At 41.3% G+C, this 26,942-nt stretch overlaps 1 protein-coding gene across 1 annotated transcript in view; it reads left to right on the top strand.

Annotated features, from left to right (window-relative positions):
* The window catches only part of suds3 (SDS3 homolog, SIN3A corepressor complex component), a 61,556-nt gene that overhangs the window by 9,241 nt on the left and 25,373 nt on the right, over window positions 1-26,942 (top strand). Inside the window, exons 2-3 of the mRNA XM_072247678.1 lie at window positions 20,836-20,908; window positions 25,097-25,152. Of these exons, the coding sequence (XP_072103779.1) occupies window positions 20,836-20,908; window positions 25,097-25,152 (129 nt within the window). The remainder of the gene's footprint in view (window positions 1-20,835; window positions 20,909-25,096; window positions 25,153-26,942) is intronic.

Here is a 26,942-nt window from a genome sequence, read left to right as displayed (position 1 = left end):
CTGGGGGTTGATGGACCACTCTCGCTTCCCCAGGGAGGTAGCTGACTAAGTCATCCAATATCTGCTGCACTGCTTCCTGTGAGGGTCCCTGTAACAGCACATTGTCTATGTAGTGATACACGGATCTAACTGTATCTTCTGTAAATCTTGGCTTTCACGCTGTGACACAATGTAGGACTGTGTACATATCCCTGGAGGAGGCAGCTGAAAGTGTACTGCCTACCTTCCCACGTAAAGACAAACTGGTCCTGCGATTCTGGACCCAAGGGAATGAAGGAAAAGGCATTGGTCAGATCCACTACCGCATAAAAATGCTTCCCCGCGCCCCCCCCCCCACCCCTGTACCTCAATGATGGTAACTACATGTGGAACAGTGCTTGTGAGAGGCAATGTGTGTTTGTTCAACTGTCGATAATTGACCATCATGCACTATGTCCCATCTCACTTCTGCACTGGCCACACCAGACTGTCATAGGGAGACACGGCAGGGCAAATGACTCCCTCACATACTAGGGCTTGTACAGTCTCCCCAATTTGTTTGGTGCCTCCCGGGATCCGATACTGTTGGTGTTGACCACCTTTGAGGGGAACAGAATCACCAAAGACTCTCACTTGGCCAATCCCACCAGCGCCTTCGCCTGGGCTACCCCAAAGGAAAAATTACCCTTGCCTGTCTGCAATGATCTGCTCCTCAACACATTATTGCCCAGAATACATTCAGGAGATGCCACCACTAATACAGTCATCGGTCCTGCCGATACTGCTTAGAGGGCCACCTGCAAAGTGACTTCCTGTGTAGGAAGAAGGGAACCTGACCACAGCTCAAGGGAAGCAGGACAGGGGCACACCACGCATTGGTGGACGACTGCTGGCACTGGAGGTCAGCTACGGCCTTTTGTAATGACTCCAGCATGGGATATATGGAATCCTGTCCTTTTGAGATGTGGAAATCAGGCAAGCTTCTATCTGAGGAGGGATTAGAAGATGACACCCCTCCCTTGGCTTTACCCTTGCCTGGCTTCCCCTCGCAGCGTTTCCTCCACCTCTCATATAAGGTAGAATTAGGAACCCCTTCAATCCTGTCCTTCAGTACCCCTGCCTTAAGCTGTGCTAAAAACATCTCCTTACGGGTTATATGGGGTTCCACACCACCTCCGTTTGCCTATCCATCTTCCGTACCTTCATCTGCATACTCCAGCCCTTGAAACAATTGTATGGCTATACTTACCGGTTGACCCACTGCTGGCCCTATTAAAGACAGCGCTACTCCTTTTAGATGGGTGGCTGCTGCCACAACCAGATGTGCTATCATAGCAAAGGTTAATTCCACATACTCTGGCAGGTTATCACTACCGTTGTGTAATTCAGTAATGAGAGGCCACTGGCGAAGGACCTTAGTGCCTCCCTCTACTGTGCTCCGTTCCACTCAGGGCTTTAATTCCCATTCAAGGAGGGAAGGGCATCTGACTCTAACTGCTGCTTCTACTCTTTCCCACAGCGTTAAATTAGCCTCCTGGGATCTGAGCGATGACCTCAGGCTGCTATTAATTGCATGCTAAGATGATAAGCCTGCTAAAATGCCCATCTCTGCATTAGATAGGGTCATTCCAGTACCCTCCTATTCCGTATTCTCAACAGCCAAGTGGCCAGTGACTCCCCAAATCTCTGTCTGTACCGATCTCCTAATTCTATCAATTCTTTAGTGGAGAACTCCCTGGTCACTGTGGTCATGGAGGGGTCCACTGTACTACTACATACCAATTTGTGGCCAATGTCCTCCACCTCTGGGGTGGAAGAGGCCGCTTGCCCAGTATGGGCCTGGTTTGTAGGGTCTAGGGGTAGGGCAATCTTTTTGAGAGGGAATCCCAGAGCTCCGTTCTATCCCCTTCCCCATCCTCAGCTTCTAGCCAGACATCCCCGTTTCCTATACTTGTGTTGAGATCATCACCTCTCCTCATCATGGCTCATATCTTAATGGGATCTGGTTGCCACTTAGCTCTTTGGGCTGCCTCTAACTTTTGTACCTTCATTAGCTGACAGGCTGTCTCTGTACTGTTCTAGCGCTGTGGCCGAGTCTGTCCCATTGTGGCAGCTTCCCCCGTGGCAATACAATGCTCACGCATCTCTGCATTCTCATCCTTGAGACCTGCGATCTGTTTGTGTTGGTGCTTTACCACGGCTGAAAGCAGCCAGAAAGCATCCTTTCAGCTGCCCTTTCTCCTGGGAAATCCTAATGAATTAAGTATGGACAGAATGTGGTGTTTGGTTTCAACCTGGGGGAATCAAATTGATCTGAACAATTTTCAGTCGGTCTGTAACCCCGCATTAGGTTAAGGTGGCTACCAAATCCTGCACTATTATCTAAGCACCTAGGGGCGTAAACGTAAATTTGCTGGATCAAATAACAACAGCAGAAAAAGTGTTACTTATCTTTTCACCAGCTTATTTCTGCGAGCTCAGCCGACGAGTGAACTTGGACCCGACATCAGGGAGAGAAACCTTCTCATCTCCCCGGCGGTTCAACAAGTTCACTGCCTGATGTCAGAATTGTTAGAAGTTATAAGGCCCCCCATACAAAAGAACAATCAATTTGATAAGCATTCCAGCCAAGTCAATGGACTATTGATACAAAGAACAATCAGTTTGATAGACACTCCAGCCACCTTAATTAAAGAAAGGAATGTCCTACCTGATTTGTTGGAGCCACAACTTAATTACAAAGATAAGAACACCCGTCAAATTTGTGCTTTAATCAAGAAAGGAATGTTCTGCCTAATTTCCATCAGGTACTGCCTTTTGTCAAGATCAAAAGGTGTGAAAAGCCAGAAGACATCTTATGTGGATCTGGGTGAACTTTAAACCTTATCTCGCTCCAAAGAAGGCAGCTGTAGACATTATTCAAACACACTGCAGTCACAGACATAGTCAGTACTTAATTGATTGTTTACAGGGATCTGAGAATCCCCCATTCCCTTAAACTTTAGCAGGGGAAATTTCCATCTTTCATGTGGGGGTTGTTCTTTCTTACTCATCCATGTAAAAATACTCATCTGTCCCAAACACTGGATTCTGCTGATTACGCCAAATGTAACGTGGGAGAGCAGGTTCAAGGATCCAATGAACGAAGCAGGAGACAAAGATTTAAAAATAGATATATTAGGTATTTGTTTAAGAAATGAAAAGTGAAACACTAATTTAGGCATCTAGTTAAGCAAGTGTTTGTCGAAGCTACCCAAAACCACTACACTGTACATTCAGTTACCCTTTAAATGAATAGATACTCTGCTAAGCCTCCCAGATTTATAAAACCCAAGGAGTAAGCATGCTACAAACAGATACTTATCTAAAGCCACGGGGTTGGAGGGGCCGGTCTTTGTTTGCAGTGCTCTTTCTCAGTGGTCCTTCAGGCCTGGTCATGAAGTCATCCTGAAGTCGGACCCTGCAGGTGGCGGGAAAGAAAGAGGATGAACCCTCTGCACGTTCTATCTTTTATACTGTCAGGGTGCCCGGAACCGGAGATGGGTTCTGTTGTGCACATAAGCCAACCAATGGGAAAAGAGCATCACAAGCTTTTAAAGGAACCAATCAGCATGATGGCAGTGGCTCTTGAACAGAATAAACTATGCCTTCTAGGGGACAGCTGGGCCGCGTTCAAGTATCATCAGAAGATCTGAATGAATACGCTACGGTTGTAATGGACTTTGTAGACCCTCGTGAGTAAGTGTGTTTTCACAAAATCATTCAGAATCTTCCCCAAACAGAACCCCTGGATGAACCAAGAGATTTGAAATATGCTGAAGGCTTGTTCGATGGCATTCAGGACTGGCCATCAAAGAAAGTACAAGAGATCCAAGAATGACATCTCAAAAGCTTTCTCACATGAAAAGTGGCAATTCGGGACAAAACTTGAATCACAGAAGAATATTTGATAGTTGTGTCGGGGCCCTTACAAAGCAGAAACAAGCAACATAATTAACAACAAGGTTTTTCTCCCAGATAAGCATAATGCCTTTTATGTTTGCTTTGACCAACAGAGCGTGGAGGTACCTTCATGAACCCCCACAGCCAGAAAACCCTGTGATCTCAGGCTCTGAGACCGACATGAGAGTATCCTTCAGGAGGGTGAATACGTATGGCCTGGACAGCATGCCTGGCTGAGTACTGAAGACCTGTGCTAATCAGCTGGCTGGAGTGTTTATGGACATTTCAAACCTCTCACTTCGGCATGTGCTTCAAGCAGACATCAATCATACTGGTGCCCAAGACGAATATGGTAACCTGCCTCAATGACTATTGTTCAGTAGCACTTGCATCCACTGTAATGAAGTGTGCTGAGAGGTTGGTCATGAAGCACATCCTGCCTGGATCCGCTCCAATTTGCCTACCATCACAAAAGGTCAACAGCAGATGCTATTTCACTGGTTTTTCACTCAGCTCTGGGACACCTGGACAGTGAAGATGCACACTTCAGGGCACTCTTCATTGCCTACAGCTTGGCATTCAACACAAACATCCTCTCAAGGCTAACCACTAAGTTCCAAGACCTAGGCCTTAATGTCTCCCTGTGCAACTGGAGCCTCCATGTCCTCAATTGCATACCCCAGTCACTGAAGATTGGCAATAACATCTCCATGATCACCATCAGCACAGGTGCACCACAAAGCTGGGTGTTTATCTCCCTGCTTTACTCATTTTAAACTGTACCTTTGATTGTGTGGCTAAGTACAGCTCCAATGCTGTATTTAGTTTTGCTGACGACACTACTGTTGCTGGCCAAGCCAGAGGTGGTGAGATTGAAACAGATTGAAAATCTGGGTGAATGGTACCACAACAACAGCCTCTCACTCAATCTCAACAAAATCGAAAAGCTGGACATTGATTACAAGAGAAAGAAACCAGAGATCTGTAAGCAAGCCCTGATTAGGGATCGGAGGTGGACCAAAATGTACTGTTCCTGGTGTGTCCCATTTCACTGGAATCCACTGTATATGGTAACATTTATGTACTTTGATAATAAATTGATTATGACTTTGAGAAGAAGGCACTTAGTATGCTGGCCTTCATCAGTCAGGACATTGAGCTTAGGAGTAGGGACATTATGTTGCAGATATACAAGTCATTGGTGAGGCCACATTGGCAACGCTGTGTACAGTTACGGTCATCCCATTATTGGAAACACATTGTCAAGCTGGTGAGGGGTGCAGAAATGTTTTACAACGGTACTGCCTAGACTGAAGGACCTGAGTTGAGGGAGAAGTTGGACACGCTGGATCTTTACTCTGGAGTGCAGAAGAATGAGGGATATAGGTAGGTGGATTTTCAATCTTTTCCTATGGTTGGAGAGTCAAGATAAGAATCAAAATAAGAGGCATGATACAAGATTTAAGAGAATTAAGCAATTTTAAGAGACTTTGGAGGTAACTTTACAAAGAAGATAGTATGTACCTAGAATAAGCTGCCAGAAGAAGTGGTTGAGGTGGGTACAATTCCAACATTTAAGAGGCATTTAGCTAAGTTCATGGAGGGGAGGGGCGTGGAGGTTTATGTGCTGAAGGTTGGCAACTGGGACAAGCAGGGAAGATGCTGTGGTTGGCATGGACCAGTTGGGCCAAAGAACATGTTTCCAAATTGAAAGAAGAGGAAATATGCAGATGCTGGAAATCTAAGCAACACACACAAAATGCTGGAGGAACTCAGTAGGCAAGACAGCATCAATGGAAAAGAATGCAGTCGACGTTTTAGGCAGAGACCCATCATCAGGACCGGAGAAAAAAAGTTGAGGAGTCAGAAGAAGAAAACTCTCCAATTACAATCTCACTCCTACCGAAGGCACTGCTGTCCACTCTTTCCGCACTAATCCTAACCTCACCATCAAACCCGCAGATAAGGAGTATGCTATAGTAGTCTGGCGGACTGACCTCTACCTTGCTGAGGCCCAGTGACAACTGTCAGACACCTCCTGTTACCCCTCAAACAGGATTTCACCAAGGAGCACCAGGCCATTGTCTCCCACACCATCACCGACCTTATTAACTCTGGGGATCTCCCATCCACTACCACCACCTTGTAGTTCCCTCACCCTGCACCTCCCGTTTCTACCTCCTACCCAAGAACTAGAAACAGCCTATCCAGGTAGACCTATTGTTTCTGCTTGTTCCTGCCCCACTGAACTTGTATCTGCATACCTCGACTCGGTTTTATCCCCCGGTTCAGTCTTGTCATACCTACACACAAAATACTCTGTAGATGCTGGGGTCAAAGCAACACTCACAACACGCTGGAGGAACTCAGCAGGTCGGGCAGCATCCGTGGAAAAGATCGGTCGACGTTTCGGGCCGGAACCCGAAACGTTTCAGTCCTGACGAAGGGTTCCGGCCTGAAACGTTGACCGATCTTTTCCACGGATGCTGCCCGACCTGCTGAGTTCCTCCAGCATGTTGTCATACCTACATCTATGACACTTGACATACTCTTGATCTTTTCAATGAACTCAAGTTCCCTGGCTCAGAGCATCTTATTTTCACTATGGATGTCCAGTCCCTATGCACCTCCATCCCCTACCTGGAAGGTCTCAAAGCTCTCTCTTTCTTTCTGGACACCAATCCCAAAAATTTCCCCTCCACCACCACTCTACTCTGTTTGGCAGAATTTATCCTCACTTTCAAAAATTTCTCCTTCAGCTCCTCCCACTTCCTTCAAACAAAAAAAGGTGTGGCCACGGGCACTTGCATGGGTCTCAGTTATGTTTGTCTTTTTGTCCGCTATATGAAACGTTCTATGTTCCAAGCCTACACTGGTATCACTCCCCAACTCTTCCTACGCAACATTGACGACTACATTGGTGCTGCTTCCTGCACCTATGCAAGCTTGTCGATTTCATCAACTTTGCCTCCAACTTCCAACCTGCCCTCAAATTTATCCAGTACTTTTCCGACACCCCCATCCCCTTTCTCTATCTCTCTGTCTCTATCTCTGGAAACAGTTTATCTACTGATGTCTTAATAAACCTACTAATTCTCACAGCTACCTGGACTATACCTCTTCTCACCCTGTTACTTGTAAAAATGCCATCATCTTCTCTCAATTCCTTCATCTCCACCACATCTGCTCTCAGGATGAGGCTTTTCATTCCAGAACTAATGAGATGTCCTTCTCCTTCAAAGGAAGGGGCTTCCCTTCTTCCATCAATGCTGCCCTCAACCCCATCTCTTCCATTTTGTGTCTGTCTGCCCTCAACCCATCCTTCCGCCACCCACCAGGGTAGGATTCCTCTTGTCCTCACCTATCACCCCACCAGCCTCCATGTCCAGCACATATTTCTCCGGAACTTCCACCATTTCCAATGGTATCCCACGATCTAGCACACATTCTCTCTCCCCCCCCCACCCCACTTTCTGCTTTCCACGGGGTTCAGTCCCTATGTGATGCCCTTGTCCACTCATCCTTCCCCACTGATCTTTTTCCTGGCACTTATCCTTGCAAGCAGAACAAGTGTTACACCTGCCCCTATACCACCTCCTTCATTACCATTCAGGACCCCAAACAGTCCTTCCAGATGAGGTGATACTTCACCTGTGATTCTGTTGGGGTCATTTACTGTATCCGGCGCTCCCAGTGCGGCCTCCTGTATATCGGTGAGACCTGACGTGGATTGGGAGACCGTGTTGCTGAATACCTATGCTCCATCCACCAAAGAAAGTGGGATTTCCCAGTGGCCACCCACTTTAATTCCACTTCCGACATGAGAGTCCATGGCCTCCTCTATTTTGGCAATGAGGCCACATTTAGGTTGGAGAAAGCATCACGTTGTGTTCCAAACTGATGGCATGAACACCGGTTTCTCAAAGTTCCAGTAATGCCCCCCCTCACCATTCCCTGTTCTTATTTCCCCTTCTCACCTTATCTCCTTACCTGCCCATCATCTCCCTCTGGTGCTCCTTCCCCTTTTCTATGACATTCTGTCCTCTCCTATCAAATTCTCCCTTCTGCAGTCTTGCATCCTTGCTCTTTACTTCACCCTCCTCCCCCCGCATTTCACCCATCAGCTTGTGTTTCTTCCTCCCTTCTCCCCTTCTAACTCCTACTCTTCATTTTTTTTTCTCTAGTCCTGATGAAGGGTCTCAGCCCGAAACATCGATTGTTTACTCTTTTCCATAGATGCTGCCTGGCCTGCTGAGGTCCTTCCTTTGAGTGTGTTGCTTGTTTCCAAACAGTATTACTCTGTGAAAATCTTATCCATCCCTTTGAAATCACGGGTAAGTTAAGTCATGGAAATTTTGTTGTCAGTTAATACAGTAATTCTGATGTAAAATATGTAATTTAATTCAAGTGTATATTTATTGCAATAATTTGTTTTTAAAATAGACATTCCTAATGACTAAAATAGTGTCAGAAAATTAAATGTAGACTGAAGTGTGCATCTGGTGTTCCTCTGTCCAAGTTAATTCCTCCTCTTGAGTATCTTTAAACATATTAACAATTGTTTCCATAAAACAGATCTATTTTTTAACTAACAATCATAGCCTCACTGGTTTGTTTATGTATGTAAATTCATGTTGTTCTTGCCATTAGGTGGGTTTCTACTGTCAACGTAATGTGATGGTGGCTCTTCATTTGTAGTTAAGTGACTTGAGATTACTTGAGTGTTGTTTCTTTTCTTCAATATTTATTTCTCTTTCTTGCCGTGTAGAAACCTGGTTACTCTTTATTGATACCATATGAATTGGCCAAAATTAAAATAATCTTCGGATTGGCGGGGGTGGGGGGGAGGGGGAGAGGAAGAGAAGATAGAGTTTGACTTGTATTTGATTATTTACACAATAATGCAAAATATTTATTTGGTGGTATAAAGACTGAATAATGGTGATGGGGCAAGGCTTTTACTTAAAGGACCAAATGGAGGATAAATTTCCATTGCCTTGATTGTTTGTACTGTAAGCTTTCATGTAAGAGTTGGGCTGTGCTTGTGCCTTTTGCTACTTCTTCATTAGTTCAAGGAATTTATGGACTCAATGTGGATAGTATGCAGAATATGCATTGCAGATCTTCCTGAGTTTGTGAATACATGATGTGTGCAGCCTGTACACTTGAATGTGAGTTGGGAAGAGCACTAGGATGTTATTGCTAGTTGCTGCAGGCATCTTGCCAGGTGGTTTGCATTTTCAACTAGCAAATTGTTCAGGTTACAAACAAAGGAGCAGAACTGTGACCTAACCTGGAGAGTACCTGTGGTAAGCTTGTGAATCCAGTTGGAAGCCTGGCGAGAACTTTCCTGCGAAATAATGACAGTGGAATTACCTGTGTTTTTAACTATGATTGTAAGAATGCTCACAATATGTGTTTGCTGTACTATACCCATAGTTGTGAGTACAATTATCCTTAATCTTTTTTGGAAGATGGCACTGGTGAAACACAGCAACATGTGGGCAGTTGACAAAACTTCTAAATATACTTTTGAACTACTCTCACTACAATCTGCTGTATGTAATTTCCCTTTAAGTAATCTACTTTTGAACCATCTTAATGAACTAGCGATTTCAGGATCTTCTGATGGACTCGACAGACTTGACTCTCAAGCACGCCAGTACAGCACTTTTGAACTGACAAAGGTACAGCACCACGGCCAAAACAGAGGGAGAGGGGAAGGACTCCAAGCCAGATTTAAATGAAGGGGTGTGAAACTTCCTTTACTCAGGATCTTGTTAGAAAAAGTACAGTCACTGGAGAAAAGAATGGGGACTTAAGGGCAAGATTGCTGTATTGGAGGGAAATAAGGAATTGCTGTGTTCTATGTTTCACGGAGACATGGCTCACTCCAAACACACTGAATTTGGTGATCAGACCTGAGGACTTCTCGATACACAGGATGGGTTGTACTGCTGATTTGAAGAAGGCAAAAGGTGAGGATATGTACAGTATTTAATGGTAAACTCTTTGTGGTGCTTGGACACAGCTGTCTTGTTGCACTCTTGTTGAAACATCTAATGATTCAGTGCTGACTGTTCTACTTACCAAGAGAGTTATCCTCCGTTATCCTGAGCGCAGTCTACGTACTGCTAAAGGACGTTGTTAAGCTGGCATTCAAGGTACTGAGTGCGGCCATCAGTGAAAAAGAAACAGCCTTCCTTGATGCCTTTCAGATCATTGTTGAGGACTTCAATCAGGCTTGCTTGAAGAAACCTCTGACCAATTATCATTGACGTATAACCTGCAGCACCAGGGGGGCCAGCACACTGGACCACTGCTATGCTCTGATTAGGAATGCCGACCATTCAATGCCAAGACAGCACTTTGGGAAATCTGATCACTTGGCTGTCCTCCTCATTTCTGCATACAGGCAGAGGCTAAAGAGTAAGGCTTCAACAGTAAGGACAACAAAGAGGTAGTTGTGGGAGGCAGAGAAACAGCTATGGGATTGCTTTGAGTTGGACTGGGCCGTATTCAAAGACTCATTAGATGGATTTGAATGAATACACTACAGTTGTTACAGACTGCATAAAAGCAGCCATAGATAGTGTGTCCCCGCAAAATCATTCAGTCTTCCCCAGAAGGAAGTTTTAGATGAACCATGAGATCTGCACTTTGCTGAGGACCAGATCAGTGGCATTCTGGTCTGGTAACCAAGTAAAATACAGGAAATCCAGGTGCGATCTTTGGAAAGCCATTTTGCATTCCAAGTGGCAATTCTGGACCAAAATTGATCACTTGAATACAAACGAGACAGCTGTGGTAGGGCTTGAATGCTATCATCTCTCACAAAGTGAAACCAAGTGACATAAGTAACAACAAAGTTTCACTCCCAGAGCAGTTCAATGACTTTGTGCACCTTCACAAACTCCCACAGCCCCCAATGACTCCGTGATTTCAGTCTCTACTGTTGTGAGAGGATGAACCCAGACAGGGTACCTGGCTGAGTTTTAAAGACCTGTGCTGATCAATTGGCTGTTGTGTTCACTGATATCTAATCTCTTGCTTTTGTAGTTTGAGATCCCCACCTGCTTCAAGCAGGCTTCAATTATATTGATATCTATGAAGCACATGGTAAACTGCCACAATGATTACCGTCCAGTAGCACTTGCATCGACAGTGATAAAGTATTTTGAAAGATTGTTGATAAAGTACATCAACTCTTGCCTGAGAAGTAACTTGGATCCGCTCCAGTTTGCCAGCAGTCACTGAAGATCAACAGCAGATGCCATTTCATTGGCTTTTTACGCAACGTTAGATCATCTGGACAGTAAAGATGCATACATCAGGATGCTCTTCATTGACTACAGTTTGGCATTCAGTACTATCATCCCATCAAAATTAATCAATAAGCTTCAAGATTTGGGTGTCAATGCCTCTTTGTGCAACTGGACCCTTGATTTCCTCATGCAGACCCCAGTCAGTTTGGATTGGCAACATCATCTCCTCCACAATCTCCATCAGCACAGGTGCATCACAAGTGTATGTGCTTTGCCCCCTGCTCAACTCACTTTACACTAAAGACTGTGGTGAAGCACAGCTCCAATGCCATATACAAGTCTGCTGGTGACACCATTGTCATAAGCCGAATCAAAGCTGGTGACGAATCAACATGCAGGCAGCATGTTGACGATACCATGTCATTGGCAGAGTGATAGGTGGTGATGAATTAGCATATAAGAGGGATATTGAAAACCTGGCTGAGTGGTGCCACACCAACAACCCCTCACTCAATGTTAGCATGACAAAGGAGCTGGTTATTGACTTCAGGAAGAGGAAGCTGGAGGTCCATGAGCCAGTCCTCTTCAGGGGATCGGAGGAGAAGAGGGTAAGCAAATTATAATTCCTCGGTGTTAACATTTCAGTGAACTTATCCTGGGGCCAGCACATAAGTGCCATTACAAAGAAAGCATGGCAGCACCTCTAGTTTATTAGAAGCTTGTGAAGATTGGGCATATCATCTAAAACTTGACAAATTTCTATCAGTGTGCAGTGGAGAGCATATTGACTGGTTGCATCGTGGTCTGGAAAAGTAACATCAATGCCCTTGAACAGAAATGCCGACAAAATGTAGTGCATACTACCCAGCCCATCACTTGGAAAAGCCCTCACCATCCAGGCTACGCTTTCTTATTGCTGCTGCTGTCAGGAAGACAGCACAGATGCCTCAGGACTCGCACCACTATGTTCAGGAACAGTTATTACCCTCAACCATTGGGCTCTTGAAGCAGAGGGGATAACTTTACTCAACTTCAGTAGCCCCATCACTGAACTGTTCCCACAACCGATGGATTCACCTTTAAGGACTCTTCATCTCATGTTCTCGATATTGTCTGTATGTCTAATTGCATTTGCACAGTTGTTGTCTTTTGTGCCTTGGTTGTTTGTCCATCTTGTTAAGTGCGGTCTTTCATGGACTCTATGGCGTTTCTTGTTTTTACTGTGAATGCCTGCATGAAAATGAATGTCGAGGTTGTACATAGTGATATGAATGTACTTTAAGAAATTTGATCATGTGGGCCAGAGATCCTGTAAAATATCTGGTGCAAAATCTTTGACTCCAATTATTTCAGTGGAGAAGTTCGGCTGTAAGGGACCTAAGCAAATGTAAAGTAATTTTAAGTTTCTTGACTGTTTTTATTTTTTTTACTTCTATTTGAGTAACAGCTGTCTAGGCCATATGGTGTGATTTCATCAACTATTAGATCTTTCTTCCAAGAAAAGGTTATTGAAGATCATAGTTCAAATTAAATTTATTATCAAAGTATATATACCATACCTTGAGGTTCATTTTCTTGCAGGCACCCACAAAGAAACAGTTGAATCCACGATAAAACCCACACAACAAAGACCGCCAATGTGCAGAAAAAAAAATTGCACAAACAATAAAAAGTAAACAATTAATACACAGAATATCAAGCAGTAGTAAATTAAGGCAACTGGACTTGCAGCGTTGTCTAGAAGATGTTTCGCCACTCATCTGAGGGGCTTTATCAATTCTGATCCATGGTGGGTAGTTTTCTGGTTTATAAACTCAGTGAGTTGTTTAAAGGTATAGCAATCACATGAGGGTCATTGAGAGTTGTAGAGGTAATGAGAGTGTCATTACTCTTATTTTTGCGTGAATGGAGGTGTGAACTGTTGTGGAGATGCCGGGGTAAAGATGTTTGGACTGCATTGTAAGTGACTGATAGATTGTGTCATACCCCTCTGTTCAGGGATGTGTTTTCCAGTTTGACAAAGATCGCTTCTTTAACCCCTCTTTCAAACCACCTGTCCTCGCTGTCCAAAATGTGCACATTGTTATCATCAAAGGAGTGGTGTCTCTTGTCCTTTAGGTGTAGATATACAGCCGAGTCTTGACCTGAGGTGTTAGCCCTCCTATGTTGTGAAGTGGTTTTTTTTTCATATCTTTTTATTGTTGTATTATACAGAAGAAATAACACGAGTACATCGAAGTAACAACACTTGTAATATCTCAAAGAAAAAAAGCATTATCTTAAAGATTGAAAAAAAATTTTTTTGTGATAATTTAAAAAAAGCCGTACTAAGCAAAAAAAGTGTGTGTGTGGGGGGAACCCTTTAGGTGTACTACCCCGGAGCCATGCGTCATACAAAAAGCTTCTAAAAATAAACATCAAAACCGCCAGCAAGAAAGAAAAATATACCAAAAAATTTACAAGTGAAGTGGTTGTTTCATCTTGCCGATATGCAGATCTGTGCAGTTCTCATTGCATTGGATAGCATATATAATATTGCTCTGCTTATGATTGGGTGTCGCATCCTTGGGGTGGACGGGTTTCTGTCTGAGTGGTGTTTGTTAAAAATCCTTCTGAGTTTCCCTGAAGCTCCAGTTACATATGGGTTGACTATGTTTTTCCATCTGCTTTGCTCCTTACCTCTCTTTGTTGATTTACTACTGCTTGTTGTGCAATTACCTGGATGGCTGAGAACCTTCATAGACAAACACACAGAATAGAACATAAACGGTTGAGTCCCCGAAAGTGAGTCCACATCTATGGAGCCAGTTCAGCACTGAGGTAAATGTAGCTGGTCAAGATTCTTGCACCTCATATCTGATGGCAGTACCAAGAAGAGAGGGAGACAGACCAGGCACAGGCAGATGGGACAGGCTCAGGTGGGTTACCTGGCTGAAATGAAATAGTGAGCCGAACATCGGTTTGTACTTCACCCTCAGCCTCGATGCCTTAGTCTGTTTAATCTGGCTCGGGGTTTAAATCAGCTGAACTTTTGTTCGTTTCTTACTCTTTAAACCCAGGTTCTGCCACTTCATTTAGGTCTAGAGTTTGCTCCAGCAATGGTTAGACCTGCATTTTTGGGGAGTTTATTTCACTAAATCATTCGGGATACCGAAGAAGTGCCAGATTGGTCAGATGGTTCAAAAGCACAACTTCCAAAGGGAAGTTAAAGACTGAAAACTGCAGTGATTGTAGCCCAGAAAAAGTACATTTTGTTAGCTGCCTGCAAAACCTGCATTCATTACCAGCACCATCTTGGCTTTTTAAGCCCTCAGATCTGGCACCAAACTTGTTGTCTACCAAAGAAACCTTGCCCATATTCTTCTGACATCTGGACTACCTATAAAAAGTCATCTCAGGGTGTTGGTAAAATGCCACCAAGGAGGTTTCTGCAAAGTCCTCCAAATTCACTGGAAAGTTAAGTGATCCAGTGTTAGTCTCCTCTCCCAGGCTAATGCATATGCACATGGTCTGCACTGGGCAATCCACATCATTCACAAGCCCAATTTTACATTCCCAAAGCTAATATGGTTCTGAGTTCTGTAATGGAAGAAAATTTTAAGACTGAAGAAAAGGCTGTGTTTGGGAAAAATGACAATGTTCAACTAACACCTCAAGCTTATGACTGCTCGAAGTGGAAAAGGTTCTTTTGAGAATTTCTAGTCCTTGCATCTGGAGTGCACGGAAGACATGAATAAAGAGCAGAAGGAATGGGCCAACTTATAAATTACTCACCTGTCTATGTCATCAGATGCCATTAGTTGAAGAGGCTGTTTTTCCTACAGTAGCTTCATTAGCAACCTGAACACTCAAGAAACCAGAGCATGCATGTATCATCCTGATCCTGAGGGATTGTCTAAGAAGAACTTGTTCTGGTTCTGTTATATGTTCAGATTTGTATCCGAAAAGCTTTGTGTTGTAAAGGGCTTGCCACAGATGTTCCGTCTGACATTTTGTAAGGATGATCTCATCAGATCTGCATGATAAGTCTATGTTCAGTTAGTGACGTGTCTTTCCCAGAAAATTCTGGGCCAATATTTATCATTATGACCTGAAAAAAATGTTTCCTCCCAGCTTAATCCTTAGTAATATTAAAATATGGATTCTAAAACTCCAGGTATTTAAAATTATAAAATTTTATTGCAATATTTTTACTGAGCAGTTTTTAAAAATTATTTTTGTATTGCTGATCTCTTAAATACTGCTATTTCTCTCTTGTACAATTGGACATTTTCACAAGAGAGACTAATAGATTGCAGATCACATTTGATATGTTTTGTTTGTAACTCCAAAAGGAAAACAAAGGAGCTAGGAGATAACTTGTAGACGTTTGTTGTTTGCTTTTAAGTGAGAGGCACACATATGATGCAGTGAAGTGATGACGTATGCCATTCCTGTACTTTGACATATAACTTTGATGAATTATTTAAACGAAGGATGCTAAATCAAGCAATATAACTGCTGTAATTTCATACTTGTCATCATCTATAATAGCTACTCATTCTATGGTGGGATTCAAAATTTGTGCTTTGCGATCACTATTGCGGATTTCTGGTTCTAAGTTCTCCAATATGCTTCTGAGTGTCTACTTTTATCCCACCTAACTGCAGTCTGAGGGCACTGCCTTTTTTATTGTCATGTATCTGGTAGACTTTGTGCTATTGCAACCAAGCTAAAAAGCACAAGGCTGGATCTCACTGGTAGTTTAGCATTGCAGAATAACCTGAAATTAGATACATGTACTGTCAAAAACAGTGTCGTGTTTTTTTTTAATAGTTATGGAATATAGCATTTATCAATTCATTCTGCTGCTGCTCGAATCCAATGACAGACCTTGGTCTTGCAAACATTCCCCAGCATTGTATTTGGGAATTGCTTTTGTATCCTAACATGTGATCTGACATCATGTAGATTTAAAGCAGGTTTCTGCAGCTTATAGTAGGAGGCCAGGGGAAGATGATAAGTTACTTTTTAAATTATTTTCTTTTAGTTTATTGGTTCTAATTATATGTTTAGCATTTTTTTAAACTTTTGAACTGGCAAATAACTTTAGCTGGATTAAGGTGGCTAAGTCCCTAGGGCCTGATGGGATATACCCCAGGTTTTTGAGAGAGATTCTTAGGGATTTGATTTATGAATATTTAGAAAACGATGCCTGAATTAGGGACAGTCAACAAGGCTTTTTGCGCGGCAAGTCTTGTCTTACCAATTTGATTGTGTTTTTTGAGGAGGTGATGAATTTATAACTGTGGATGTTGTCTAGATGGATTTTAGACAAAGTAATTTTGACACTGCAGTGATTGTTGGTGCCATATAGCGTGGTTAGAGTAGCTCCAAAACTACTGAACTCCTGGGACTTTCATGAACAACAATCTAATTTTTACAGAGAATAGTGTGGAAAACAAAAAAAAAATCCAGTGAGCTGCAGACTATGGGTGAAAATACCTTGTTAATTAATGAGAGAGGTCAGAAGAGAATGACTGGATTGGTTCAAGCTGACTGGAAGGTGCCAGTAACTCAAGTGGTGTGTAGAAGAGCATCTCTGAATGCATAAGTGAATGAGCATCTCTGAGTGACCTCATAGAAACATTTGGAATGTTGAAAGGCATGGACAGAGTGGATATGGCAAAGTTGTTTCCCATGATGGGGGAGTCTAGTGCGAGAGGGCATGACTTAAGGATTGAAGGGCGCCCATTCAGAACAGAAATACGAAGAAATTTTTTTAGTCAGAGGGTGGTGAATCTATGGAATTTGTTGCCATGGGCAGCAGTAGAGGCCAAGTCATTGGGTGTATTTAAGGCAGTGATTGATAGGTATCTGAGTAGCCAGGGCATCAAAGGTTATGGTGAGAAGGCGGGGGAGTGGGACTAAATGGGAGAATGGATCAGCTCACGATAAAATGGCGGAGCAAACTCGATGGCCCGAATGGCTGACTTCTGCTCCTTTGTCTTATGGTCTTAAGTGAAACCTTGAAGTGGATGAGCTACAGCAGTAGAAGATCACACCAAGTTCCGTTTCTGGACCTGATAAAGTTTTGAAGATGGTGCAGAAGAGGTTTATAAGGGTACTATCTGGATTAGAGGGCATATGCTATAAGGAGAGGCTTGAGTGGCGGTGGCTGATGGGAGATCTGATAGAGCTTTATAAGATTACAAGAGATATATGTAAACATCTGATATCCATTTCCCAGAGTTAAAATGTCTGACTTTAGAGGACTTGCATTTACGATGTGAGGGATTAAGTTCAAAGGAAGTGTGTGGGGTAAGGTATTGTACACTGAGAGTGGTGGAGGCAAATCTGAAGCAGGCTGTCAAGTGACTATTAGATAGGCACATAAATGTGCAGCAAGTGAAACAGTATGGATATTGTATAGGCAAAAGAGCATCTGATTACTGCTTTAATTAGTTTTTTAAATTTTTTTTATTAAGTGCAATCGTGAACAATAGCCAGATCAAAAATGCTGATCAAGTCAACTAGTTCCCGAAGAGAAGTTTGATAGGCCAATCAGGTAGTTCACTGCTGCTCAGTGATAGAACACAAAAAAAATCAAGTACAATTAAGAAACATTAAAAAATAGTGGAAATACTGGAGTCATGATGATCATGATGAAGTCTGCTGGAGAGAGACATTTATACACATGCTGTCCTCCATAATTCAAAGAGATTGAAGGATAAGGTTGCAGGGTGACAAAAACGTGGCAGGAGCACTTGAAACTAAAATATAATCCCTACCGGGAAAAAGTAGCACCTGTTCTTTCCGCATCGTTCTCCAGCGGTTTAAGGACTAAGTCCAGCCGGAACATAACTCGCAAGTGCTCTTGAAAGTCAGGTATTAACCCTACCTACCAACAACCAAGCATTTTTTGGCATAATGTTGTTGGCTGAAAGGCCTGCTCCTATGCTGTACTTTTCTATTTTGTAAGTTAATTTAAATGAAAAGTCTGTGTCAGATATAATTTTGCTTTTGCAGCTTTTAAACCAATTTGTAGACTTAAATTAGTAAATTGTTCTGTCAATTGCAAAAGCTCCAATGGATTTGGCCCATATCAGTGGAATCCTCGGTTCTCAAGGTCAGATTACTTGGGCCTCGAGGGATTGTGTATGTTGAGAGAGTTCTGTTTTCGCACTAAATATCTGCATTTGTTTTTCAAGCTGTTTGTATATTGCCAACTAGATTAAAACTGTTAAAATTAGCCTGCAGCACATCATGCATTGTAATTAGTGACAAAATTTGATTCCATCATAATCTATAATCTCATGATCTGGCAGATTCAGTGCCCTGCCTTTAATGTGGATTAAGTATATTTTACTTGGCAGCTGAAGGGCATGCAGTGAGCTGCACTGCAAACAAGAGGCGAGTGAAGTGAGGCTGATCTGAGGGTCAAGGCATGTGGGTGCAAGACAGAGCTGGAGCAAGGTTGAGTTGTGTTCCAGGAGAAAGTGGAGTCGGAGTTGGAATTGTAGACATGGTTGGAGCAGGAGGAGTGGAGTATGTCTGAAGAGGAGCTGTTTCGGAGACTGTCCACCTAAACCGAGAGTGCAGTTTGATCCATCTAAGCGCCACATCGATTTGGAAAGGTCAAGTATGGGCCACTTCCAGTCCAGAGCGTATCGCTGTGGTGGGGCCTGGGTCTGAGAGCAGGGGACGACCAGGTGCTTGGACAATTCAAGTACCAGGCCAGATGGACTGAAAAGGCAGGTTGTTCGGACTGGTGGCAAGGGTCAAACTGGTTCTGATTTGCGGTGTTTTGCTCTACTCTCTTAGGCGCTGGGGCTGTGTCATGCCCTGGCTGCTCCAGACTATCTGTGAGCTTCATGACCATTTGCCGCTGTTTGATGGACTGAGGCTGAGACTGTGACCCGACTCTGGCTGCTCCCAGCTTCGGGTTTATGGACTGTTTAGTTCTGAATGCCGATGTTTGCTTTATTGTTTGTGTGATTTTAGAATATGGAAATCTACAGCACCTTACAGGCCCTTCGGCCCACAATGTTGTATCAACCATGTAGCTTACTCTAGAAACTGCCTAGAATTTCCCTAGCGCATAGCAATCTGTTTTTCTAAGCTTCATGTACCTATCCAAGAGGCTATTTAAAGACCCTATTGTATCCACTTCCACCCCGCCGTCGGTACTCACCATTCTCCCCCTGAGAAACTTACCCCTGATATCCTCTCGGTACCTATTTCTAAGCACCTTAAAACTGTGCCCTCTCGTGTTAGCCATTTCAGCCCTGGGAAAAAGCCTGTGGCTATCCACACGATCAATGCCCCTCATCATCTTGTACACCTCTATCAAGTCACCCCTCTCATCCTCCGTCACTCCAAGGGGAAAAGGCCAAGTTCACTCAACTTATCTTTCGTAAGGTAAGCCCTCCAATTCAGGCAACATCCTTGTAAATCTCCTTTGCACTATCTTTTGTATCCACATCCTTCCTGTAGTGGGGTGACCAGAACAGAATGCAGTACTCCAAGTGGGGTCTGACCAAGGTTTTAGATAGCTGTAACATTACTTCGCGGCTCTTGAACTCAGTCACGTGGTTGAAGAATGCCAGCACACCATACGCCTTCTTAACAACATTGTCAATCTACACAGCAGCTTTGAGTGTCCTATGGAGAGACACCCCAAGATCTCTCTGATCCTCCACATTACCAAGAGTCTTACCATTTAAATTTTATTTTGATTTGTTTTTTTTTCCTTCTGCATTTTTAAAAAATTGAGTTTTTTCAGGTTTCTTGTTTGTGGCTGCCTGTAAGCAGACAAATATCATGATTGTATAAATTATACAAACTTTAATAATAAAATATACTTTGAAATATAGTGGGGGAGTCTAGGACCAGAGGGATGTCTCAGAACAGAGGGACATCCATTTAGAACAGAGACGAGGAAAACTTTCTTTAGTAAAAGGGTGGCAATTCTGTGGAATTCACTGTCACAGACAGCTATGCAGGCCAAGTGGTTGGGTATATTTAACACAAACGTTAATAGGTCTTGATTAATCAGGGTGTCAAAGGTTGCGGGGAGAAGGCAGAAGACTGATAATAAATCAGCCGTGATGGAATGGCAGAGCAGATTCAATTGGCTGAATGGCCTATTCTGCTATGTCTTATGGTCTTATCCCAGGGTATTTGTTACAGATTTCACATAGAGTAGTGTCCTACTTTCTACCATCATTGGATGGTTTCTCTGATCTTCCATTGTAAGATCAGAGTTGAAAATGTCTGCTGTTGCACAATGTTCAATTCATTTCATAACTTCATGGAAAAATTCAGCACTCATACCTGTGTACAACAAAACTTAGATTGGGCTGATTAGCGGTAGGAAAGATTTGTGCCACGAAGGCAATGATTATTTAGTTGTGGAAGAGCCTAATGTCTGAAGCTAATATCTGTTACTGTCACTGAGTGCCCCACTGTTGAATCTCCTCTGCGATGTTATCATTGATATTGAACTCTCTGTTGCATGTGCTCTCTTGCCAACGTCATTAGGGATGATTAAAAAATGTTCTGACTTTACTGGTACATGTAACCCTTTAAGAAATGAGAATTACTTTTGTATGGAATTCTTTTACGTTTCTCTGAAATGATTTAAAGGCATACTTGTTTATATTTACAGATACAGAGGATGCAAGTGAGACAGATATTGCCAATAAGCAGGATGATGAAGACTACCTGGAAGTAAAAGAACAGTAAGTATTGTTGTAATGTGTGCATTTGCCTTGTGGCAAACAAGTTCAATAAAATACTGATTAAAATCACCTTTACACTGAATAGTTAAATTTTAGATGGTAATTTGATTTGATAGTTCAAATTGTCAAATGCTTTGAAGGCACAATTCAGGTTGAAGTACTTGACAGTGGTACATCCAACTTAATTTATTGATAAGTACATTTTTTTAATAAATGAAAATCAACAATTGCAAAAGCTGCAAATTTGAAAAAAAGCACAGAAAATGCTGGAAACATTCGGCAGGCCAGGTAGCCTCTGTGAAAGGAGAAATAGTTAATATTTCACATCAGACCCTTTGTCTGAACTGGGTATGAGAGAAAACAATTCAGTTTTCTGTGGGAGAGGGATAGACAGGTCAAAGGGAATATACTTTATACTTTATTGTCGCCAAACAATTGATACTAGGACGTACAATCATTACAGCGATATTTGATTCTGCGCTTTCCGCTCTCTGGATTACAGATATTAAATAGTAAAAATTAGTAAATATTAAAAATTTAAATTATAAATCATAAGTAGAAAATAGAAAAATGGAAAGTAAGGTAGTGCAAAAAAACCGAGAGGCAGGTCCGGATAGTTGGAGGGTACAGCCGAGATCCGGGTCAGGATCCGTTCAGTAGTCTTATCACAGTTGGAAAGAAGCTGTTCCCAAATCTGGCCGTACGAGTCTTCAAGCTCCTGAACCTTCTCCTGGAGGGAAGAGGAACGAAAAGTGTGTTGGCTGGGTGGGTTGTGTTCTTGATTATCCTTGAATATCTCCAATAGATTGAGGCCAGTGTTGCCATAGGGATAAGTTGGCGAGGTCATCAGTTGAAGTGTTAATAATAGACAGCTAAAGAAAAAAATGAACCCTAGGTATGTGACTAAGGCAGTTAGAAAATGATAATACAAATAAAGAAGCATAAAAGTGGTCACAACTGTGAAATATGACCAGCAATCAGGACCATTTTTGCTGCCGCTGATTTCTTTGTATTGGACCAAACCACTTCTGGTGCAACTCATCCATTTGTGATTATAGGCACAATTTTTCTTTCCATGAGTAAAGCCTGACTTGCTGGGGATGTCTTGAGCCCTACCTTTTGTAACTTTTGAATTCCTTTGATGATACTCGCACTCTCCCACTTTCCTAATTTTTAAAGCTTTTGTGTATTTCACCTAGCTATCCCATTAACCCATTGACTGGATAATCTTTATAACTGGTCATGTGACAGCTCTGGCCTCAACTTTTCAGAAATATTCCCTACTCCCTCTGCAGTTTGAAACATTTTTTCTCTCTTTGCCAATTCTGATGAAGTTTCTTCGGCCTGAAACACTGTCTGCTCTTTTTCACAGATACTGCCGGTCCCGCTATTGAGTTTTATTTCAGTGATGAATAGTGCGGCCTTATGTCAGTATTTGACATTATCGTTCTTTGCATTTAGCTTGCACAACCAATTCTGCAGCAGTACTGTTGATTTAGTATAAATTGCCACCTAGCTGTAAAATATTCTGACTCCTTTGCTTTTTGAAAGATTGCTTCCAATTTTTGCTTCTGTATTATATAAATTTTGTGACAGGTTGCTAACTTCATTGATCTTTTCACCTTTGTTTACTGTGCTTTCGCTTAATTGATTTGAAATTTCTGTTCATTTCTTATTAAATTGATCATACTGCTCTGGAAGGAGATGAAGCACAGTTGCAGAATACAGCTAATGGGACTTTAGAGAAACAAAACATCAGTAATTGTAGGACAAACCAATTAAGCAGTTAATGTATAAAAATGAAATTGAGTACCTTGCTTAGTGACTGTGAAATCTTTGGTATGTACAGTAGCTGTTGAACATTATTTAGAGAATGTGGAAACAGATACCTGTTTTATGGAATGCAAGTTGAAATCTACTGATCAGTAGATATTGATGCCAAGAATTTTGTTGATGGCTTGATAAAATGTATTTCGAAAGTTTTGTTTTGTCTTGAAGAGAACAGTGCTGAAACCTGTTAAAACTTGCTTTGAAGTGAAAGGTTTCAGTAGCATATTATTATACACCAAGTTCTATAATTTCCCCTCAGAATGTTTTCTGAATTTAGTTTCCTGGATGGTAGCATTTCTCTAAGATCTTGGCTTCATGTTTTGATGGAAAAGCTCTATATATGAGACTAAAAGAAAGTCAGGTACTGTAGAACCTACAACTAGAAATACAAGATCCTGGAAATATTCAGGTGAAATGGAACTTGAGCGATTTATTAAAAAAAATTAAATCTCTTCACTAGGCTTTTAAAGAAGTTAAATAATTTGGGCAAGTTCATAGGGAGGTTGGTGGACAATTACAATCACGAGGTTGATGATTAGTTGGCAGTGAGAGGAATTAACTGTCAAAGGATGGCAAAAGAAGCTGGGGAGGCCTGGAGACCATGTAAGAATGAGCGGCAAGGCCATTGCCAACAACTGTTGTGTGGAAAATCAAGCCTAAGAGTATGATTGATTGATCATGACTCCAGTAATGGGCAAAAAAAAATTCACTGAAAGTACACCATGGATCAGGCAATGGTGGAGGAAATAGAGTCGTTGGAGTTTCAGGTCCAGACCTTGCCTCAGGAGTTAATGGATGGATCAATCAGCAGCAGTGGAAAGAAAAGTTAATATATTTCAAATTGAATTTCTAAAATCAAAATTAATCTAGTAAACATTTATCAAAATGGAGTTTTCAAAGATCAATATTGATGATGTAGTTCTGCTTTTGTTCTGATTTGCTCATATTTTATGATTTTTTTCTAATCTATGCTAACTAATGTTATTCTGGTTTTTAAACTAAAACTGCCATTGTATTTTGTTTGCTAGTCATCCTGTGCAAATCATTTTGTTTGTAAATTCTCTTTCATATCCTTAAGTGACCTTTCAAAATATTTTACAGCAGATAGGTTGCTTTTAAAATTATTATTTAAATTACATTATTATTACGTAGGGTACTTATGTCACTGGACGTAACAAGTTCCCACATGCATTTGCAATAATGAGTGGATTTTTTAAAATGGTTAAATATATGCCAAGACATCTTAACTCCCTTGAATAGTTCCTTTTTTTAAAAAATCTGTCTGGTTTAATTTTCCAGTCAAAAGATAATAGAAAGCCTCTTTCTCTGAATCTAAAATTGTTGTCTGAAAAAACATTAGTGATTTGAGCACAGCATTCTTGGCTGATGTTTCAATGCAACAATGAGAGATCATTGCACTGCCAAAAGTACAGCTGTTTGGGTGCAATTCCGTCACATTGCAGCCATCCCATAATCAAACATTTTGTGTTCATATCACTAGAAGAGGAGACTGCCTGTTATTTTATTTGGATTTCAACTGAAGCTATGAAAGACATTCTGTATAACTTGCTGAACTTTCAGCTTCATTTTAACTGGAATGGGGAACTTGATTAATTTAAAATCCCATGGAGAAAAATACAGTGAAATGTTTTGGCTTTCTGCTAAAATAGCTTGTGAAGTATACACATGCAGATCTGTACAATATGGTTTTAAAACCAGTGGTTTAAAGTAAAATGACAAGGAGTTGCATATTATTTCATGAAACATATCTTAATGTGTGCTGCGTATGTATCAACTTAAGCAAACTGGAGCCTATAAAATTTTGTGGGATTTGTTAGCGTAATTTTTAAAAAAGTGTAGCTAAGGTGAAAGCTTCCATGAATATGTAAGGACATGATAATATTTTCACTGCATGAATAAGCTGGGCTAATATTACTGAGATTGAGTCAATTCCCACCTGAACAACTTGAGAATTTTTGATAGTGCCAATATTCAGTTGGAGGCTTATGAGTTGTCGGACACATTCAGTTGACCTGCAACTCCAGTTCCAAACCAAAGAGTTTAATTCCATAGCCTTTTTAGCATGGTATCCACCCAACAACGTATTGTAGGGGGTTAATAAAACTGCCTGACAGTGCCAATCTATTTGTTTAACTAAAAAATAATCCTGGTTATATAAATTCATAAATTAATGTGTTTACTAGAAACAATATTGTGGCATTGTAAACTGGTCAATGTGCTGAAAATAATCAGAATTGTCATCATCAATATTTGTTCTAAGTACAAGTTCAAAGTTACTGAAGTTATTTTACTTTAATCTAAATTCAAGCTTTTATTTTTAACTCTTTTTATTCATAGGATGTACCAGGAGAAATTGACATCTCTCAAAAGACAGCTACAGCAGTTACAGGAAGGTAGGCGCCTTGTTTTCAAGTTTTATACCAAATAATTATAAATGACGTAATATGAACCATTTGATAACCAGCAGTTGTGAATGTCTATTGTACTGGCAGGCGTGTTTTTGTTTGATTTTCCACAATGTTCTATGAATGTTTAACAGATATCTGAAAGTTGTGGGCTCAAATCTCCTTTCAGAAATCTAAGGTGCTTTATTACAATGCTGACGGTGCGCTGCATTGTTAAGATAAAATGTTTAGGTTTGAAAAATAGTGGCAGTGATTTAATAGATGGATTCTCAGTTGTTTTGTGGATAGAATGTTAAACTTAAAGCCTGTCTACGCTCGATCTTAAATGGATGTTAGAAAAATTAGAAAGTTCTTGCCTGGCTGGTATTTACTATTTATCTTGTCCAAATCAGAGTGCCGACTTACCATAGGGATTGAAACATCATGTCCTAGTAACTCTACTGAAAGAGATTAGGTAAATGGTGCAGAATTTGAATTATATCTTTCTTTCTTTTTCAATCCTTGCTTTCACACTTTCAAACAGCTAGTTCAATATCAAATCTTGAAAGAGTTGCAGTTTACTCAAACTGAACATTAAATGATCTAAGCTATTATTTTTGGCTCTTGTCACACTTTACAACCTCACCACCTGCTGTCTAAAGCTTTAAACTGCTGGCGACTTAAGCATTCTGTTTAACGCTAAAGTAAACTTTTAGTTCCATAATCCTTTCAATCACAAAAACTACGTAATTCAACTTCCTTATCAAATTAATTCATTGGGCAATATGGTAGAAGGAAGAAAAACGAAGATAATGTGTTTTTTTCTGTTGCTTTCCGAGATTGCCTCCAAGTGCTAACTTGAGGTTTACCTTGACATTGTTCTTGCTGAACTGTTCTTCATTGTCGCAGGTGTAAAGTTTTCCCTTTGTTGTATTTTAAATCCCTTGAAGAAGCAATCCTTTCCTTTACAACTTCCTCTGGTACACATTTACCTCTGAACTAGCCTAGGCCAACAATTGCTATAAATGTAATTTTCTAGGAAGCTTCTTTTGTTCAATAGTGCCAATCTTCAGAGTATGTCTCATGCTTCCTACTACAGGCCTATGATTGATCTGGAAAATGCCATACATCCCATTCAGCCAGTCTCATTATAGTGCTCATCAAAGCATCATAATCTCTAATCACTATTATCACCTGTGGCTATGTAATCTCCCAGGAGAAGCAAATATAAAGAGACACAATTGGAAAAAAGCTGGAAACCTCTACACGACTTCTTTTGAGTTGCACTTGATGTTTTGCTATGTGTAAATTTTCTGCAAGAAATAAAATGTTTTTTTGCTCAGAATCTCAGTGGCATCAGATGTAATCATGATCTCTTTCCATCTATCTTTCAAAATCTTGAGTACTTCTACTGGCAGGTATAAGGACATTGCTTTATATGAATGGTTAAAAACAGAAATTTGGGTTACAGAGTTGTCATATTATGTCTATTATGCACCTAGCAAGGCATGTTCCAATCTGAGCATAGCTTTACGTTAACAGTGCAGTACTGTGAAAATGCATTCTTAAAATTTTAAGATTACATCTTCAATAGAAAAAACATTACGACTGGTTGCACTTGAAATTTTTATCCAAAGTTCAAATAGTTCAGTGACTATAAATAGAGAAGCTTACAAAAACAACTTGCTGTTCAATCAAATACCTTGCATTGTAACAGAGACACATGGATTTCTTGAATCTAATGTGAACATAATGAACTTTGTGCAGTTTTTATTCATTGCACATTATCTCTTGCATCT

Source organism: Mobula birostris, chromosome 31, assembly GCF_030028105.1.
Source record: "Mobula birostris isolate sMobBir1 chromosome 31, sMobBir1.hap1, whole genome shotgun sequence".
Classification (NCBI taxonomy): domain Eukaryota; kingdom Metazoa; phylum Chordata; class Chondrichthyes; order Myliobatiformes; family Myliobatidae; genus Mobula; species Mobula birostris.
Note: the sequence above shows the minus strand (reverse complement) of the source record. Positions and strands in the feature narration are given on the sequence as shown.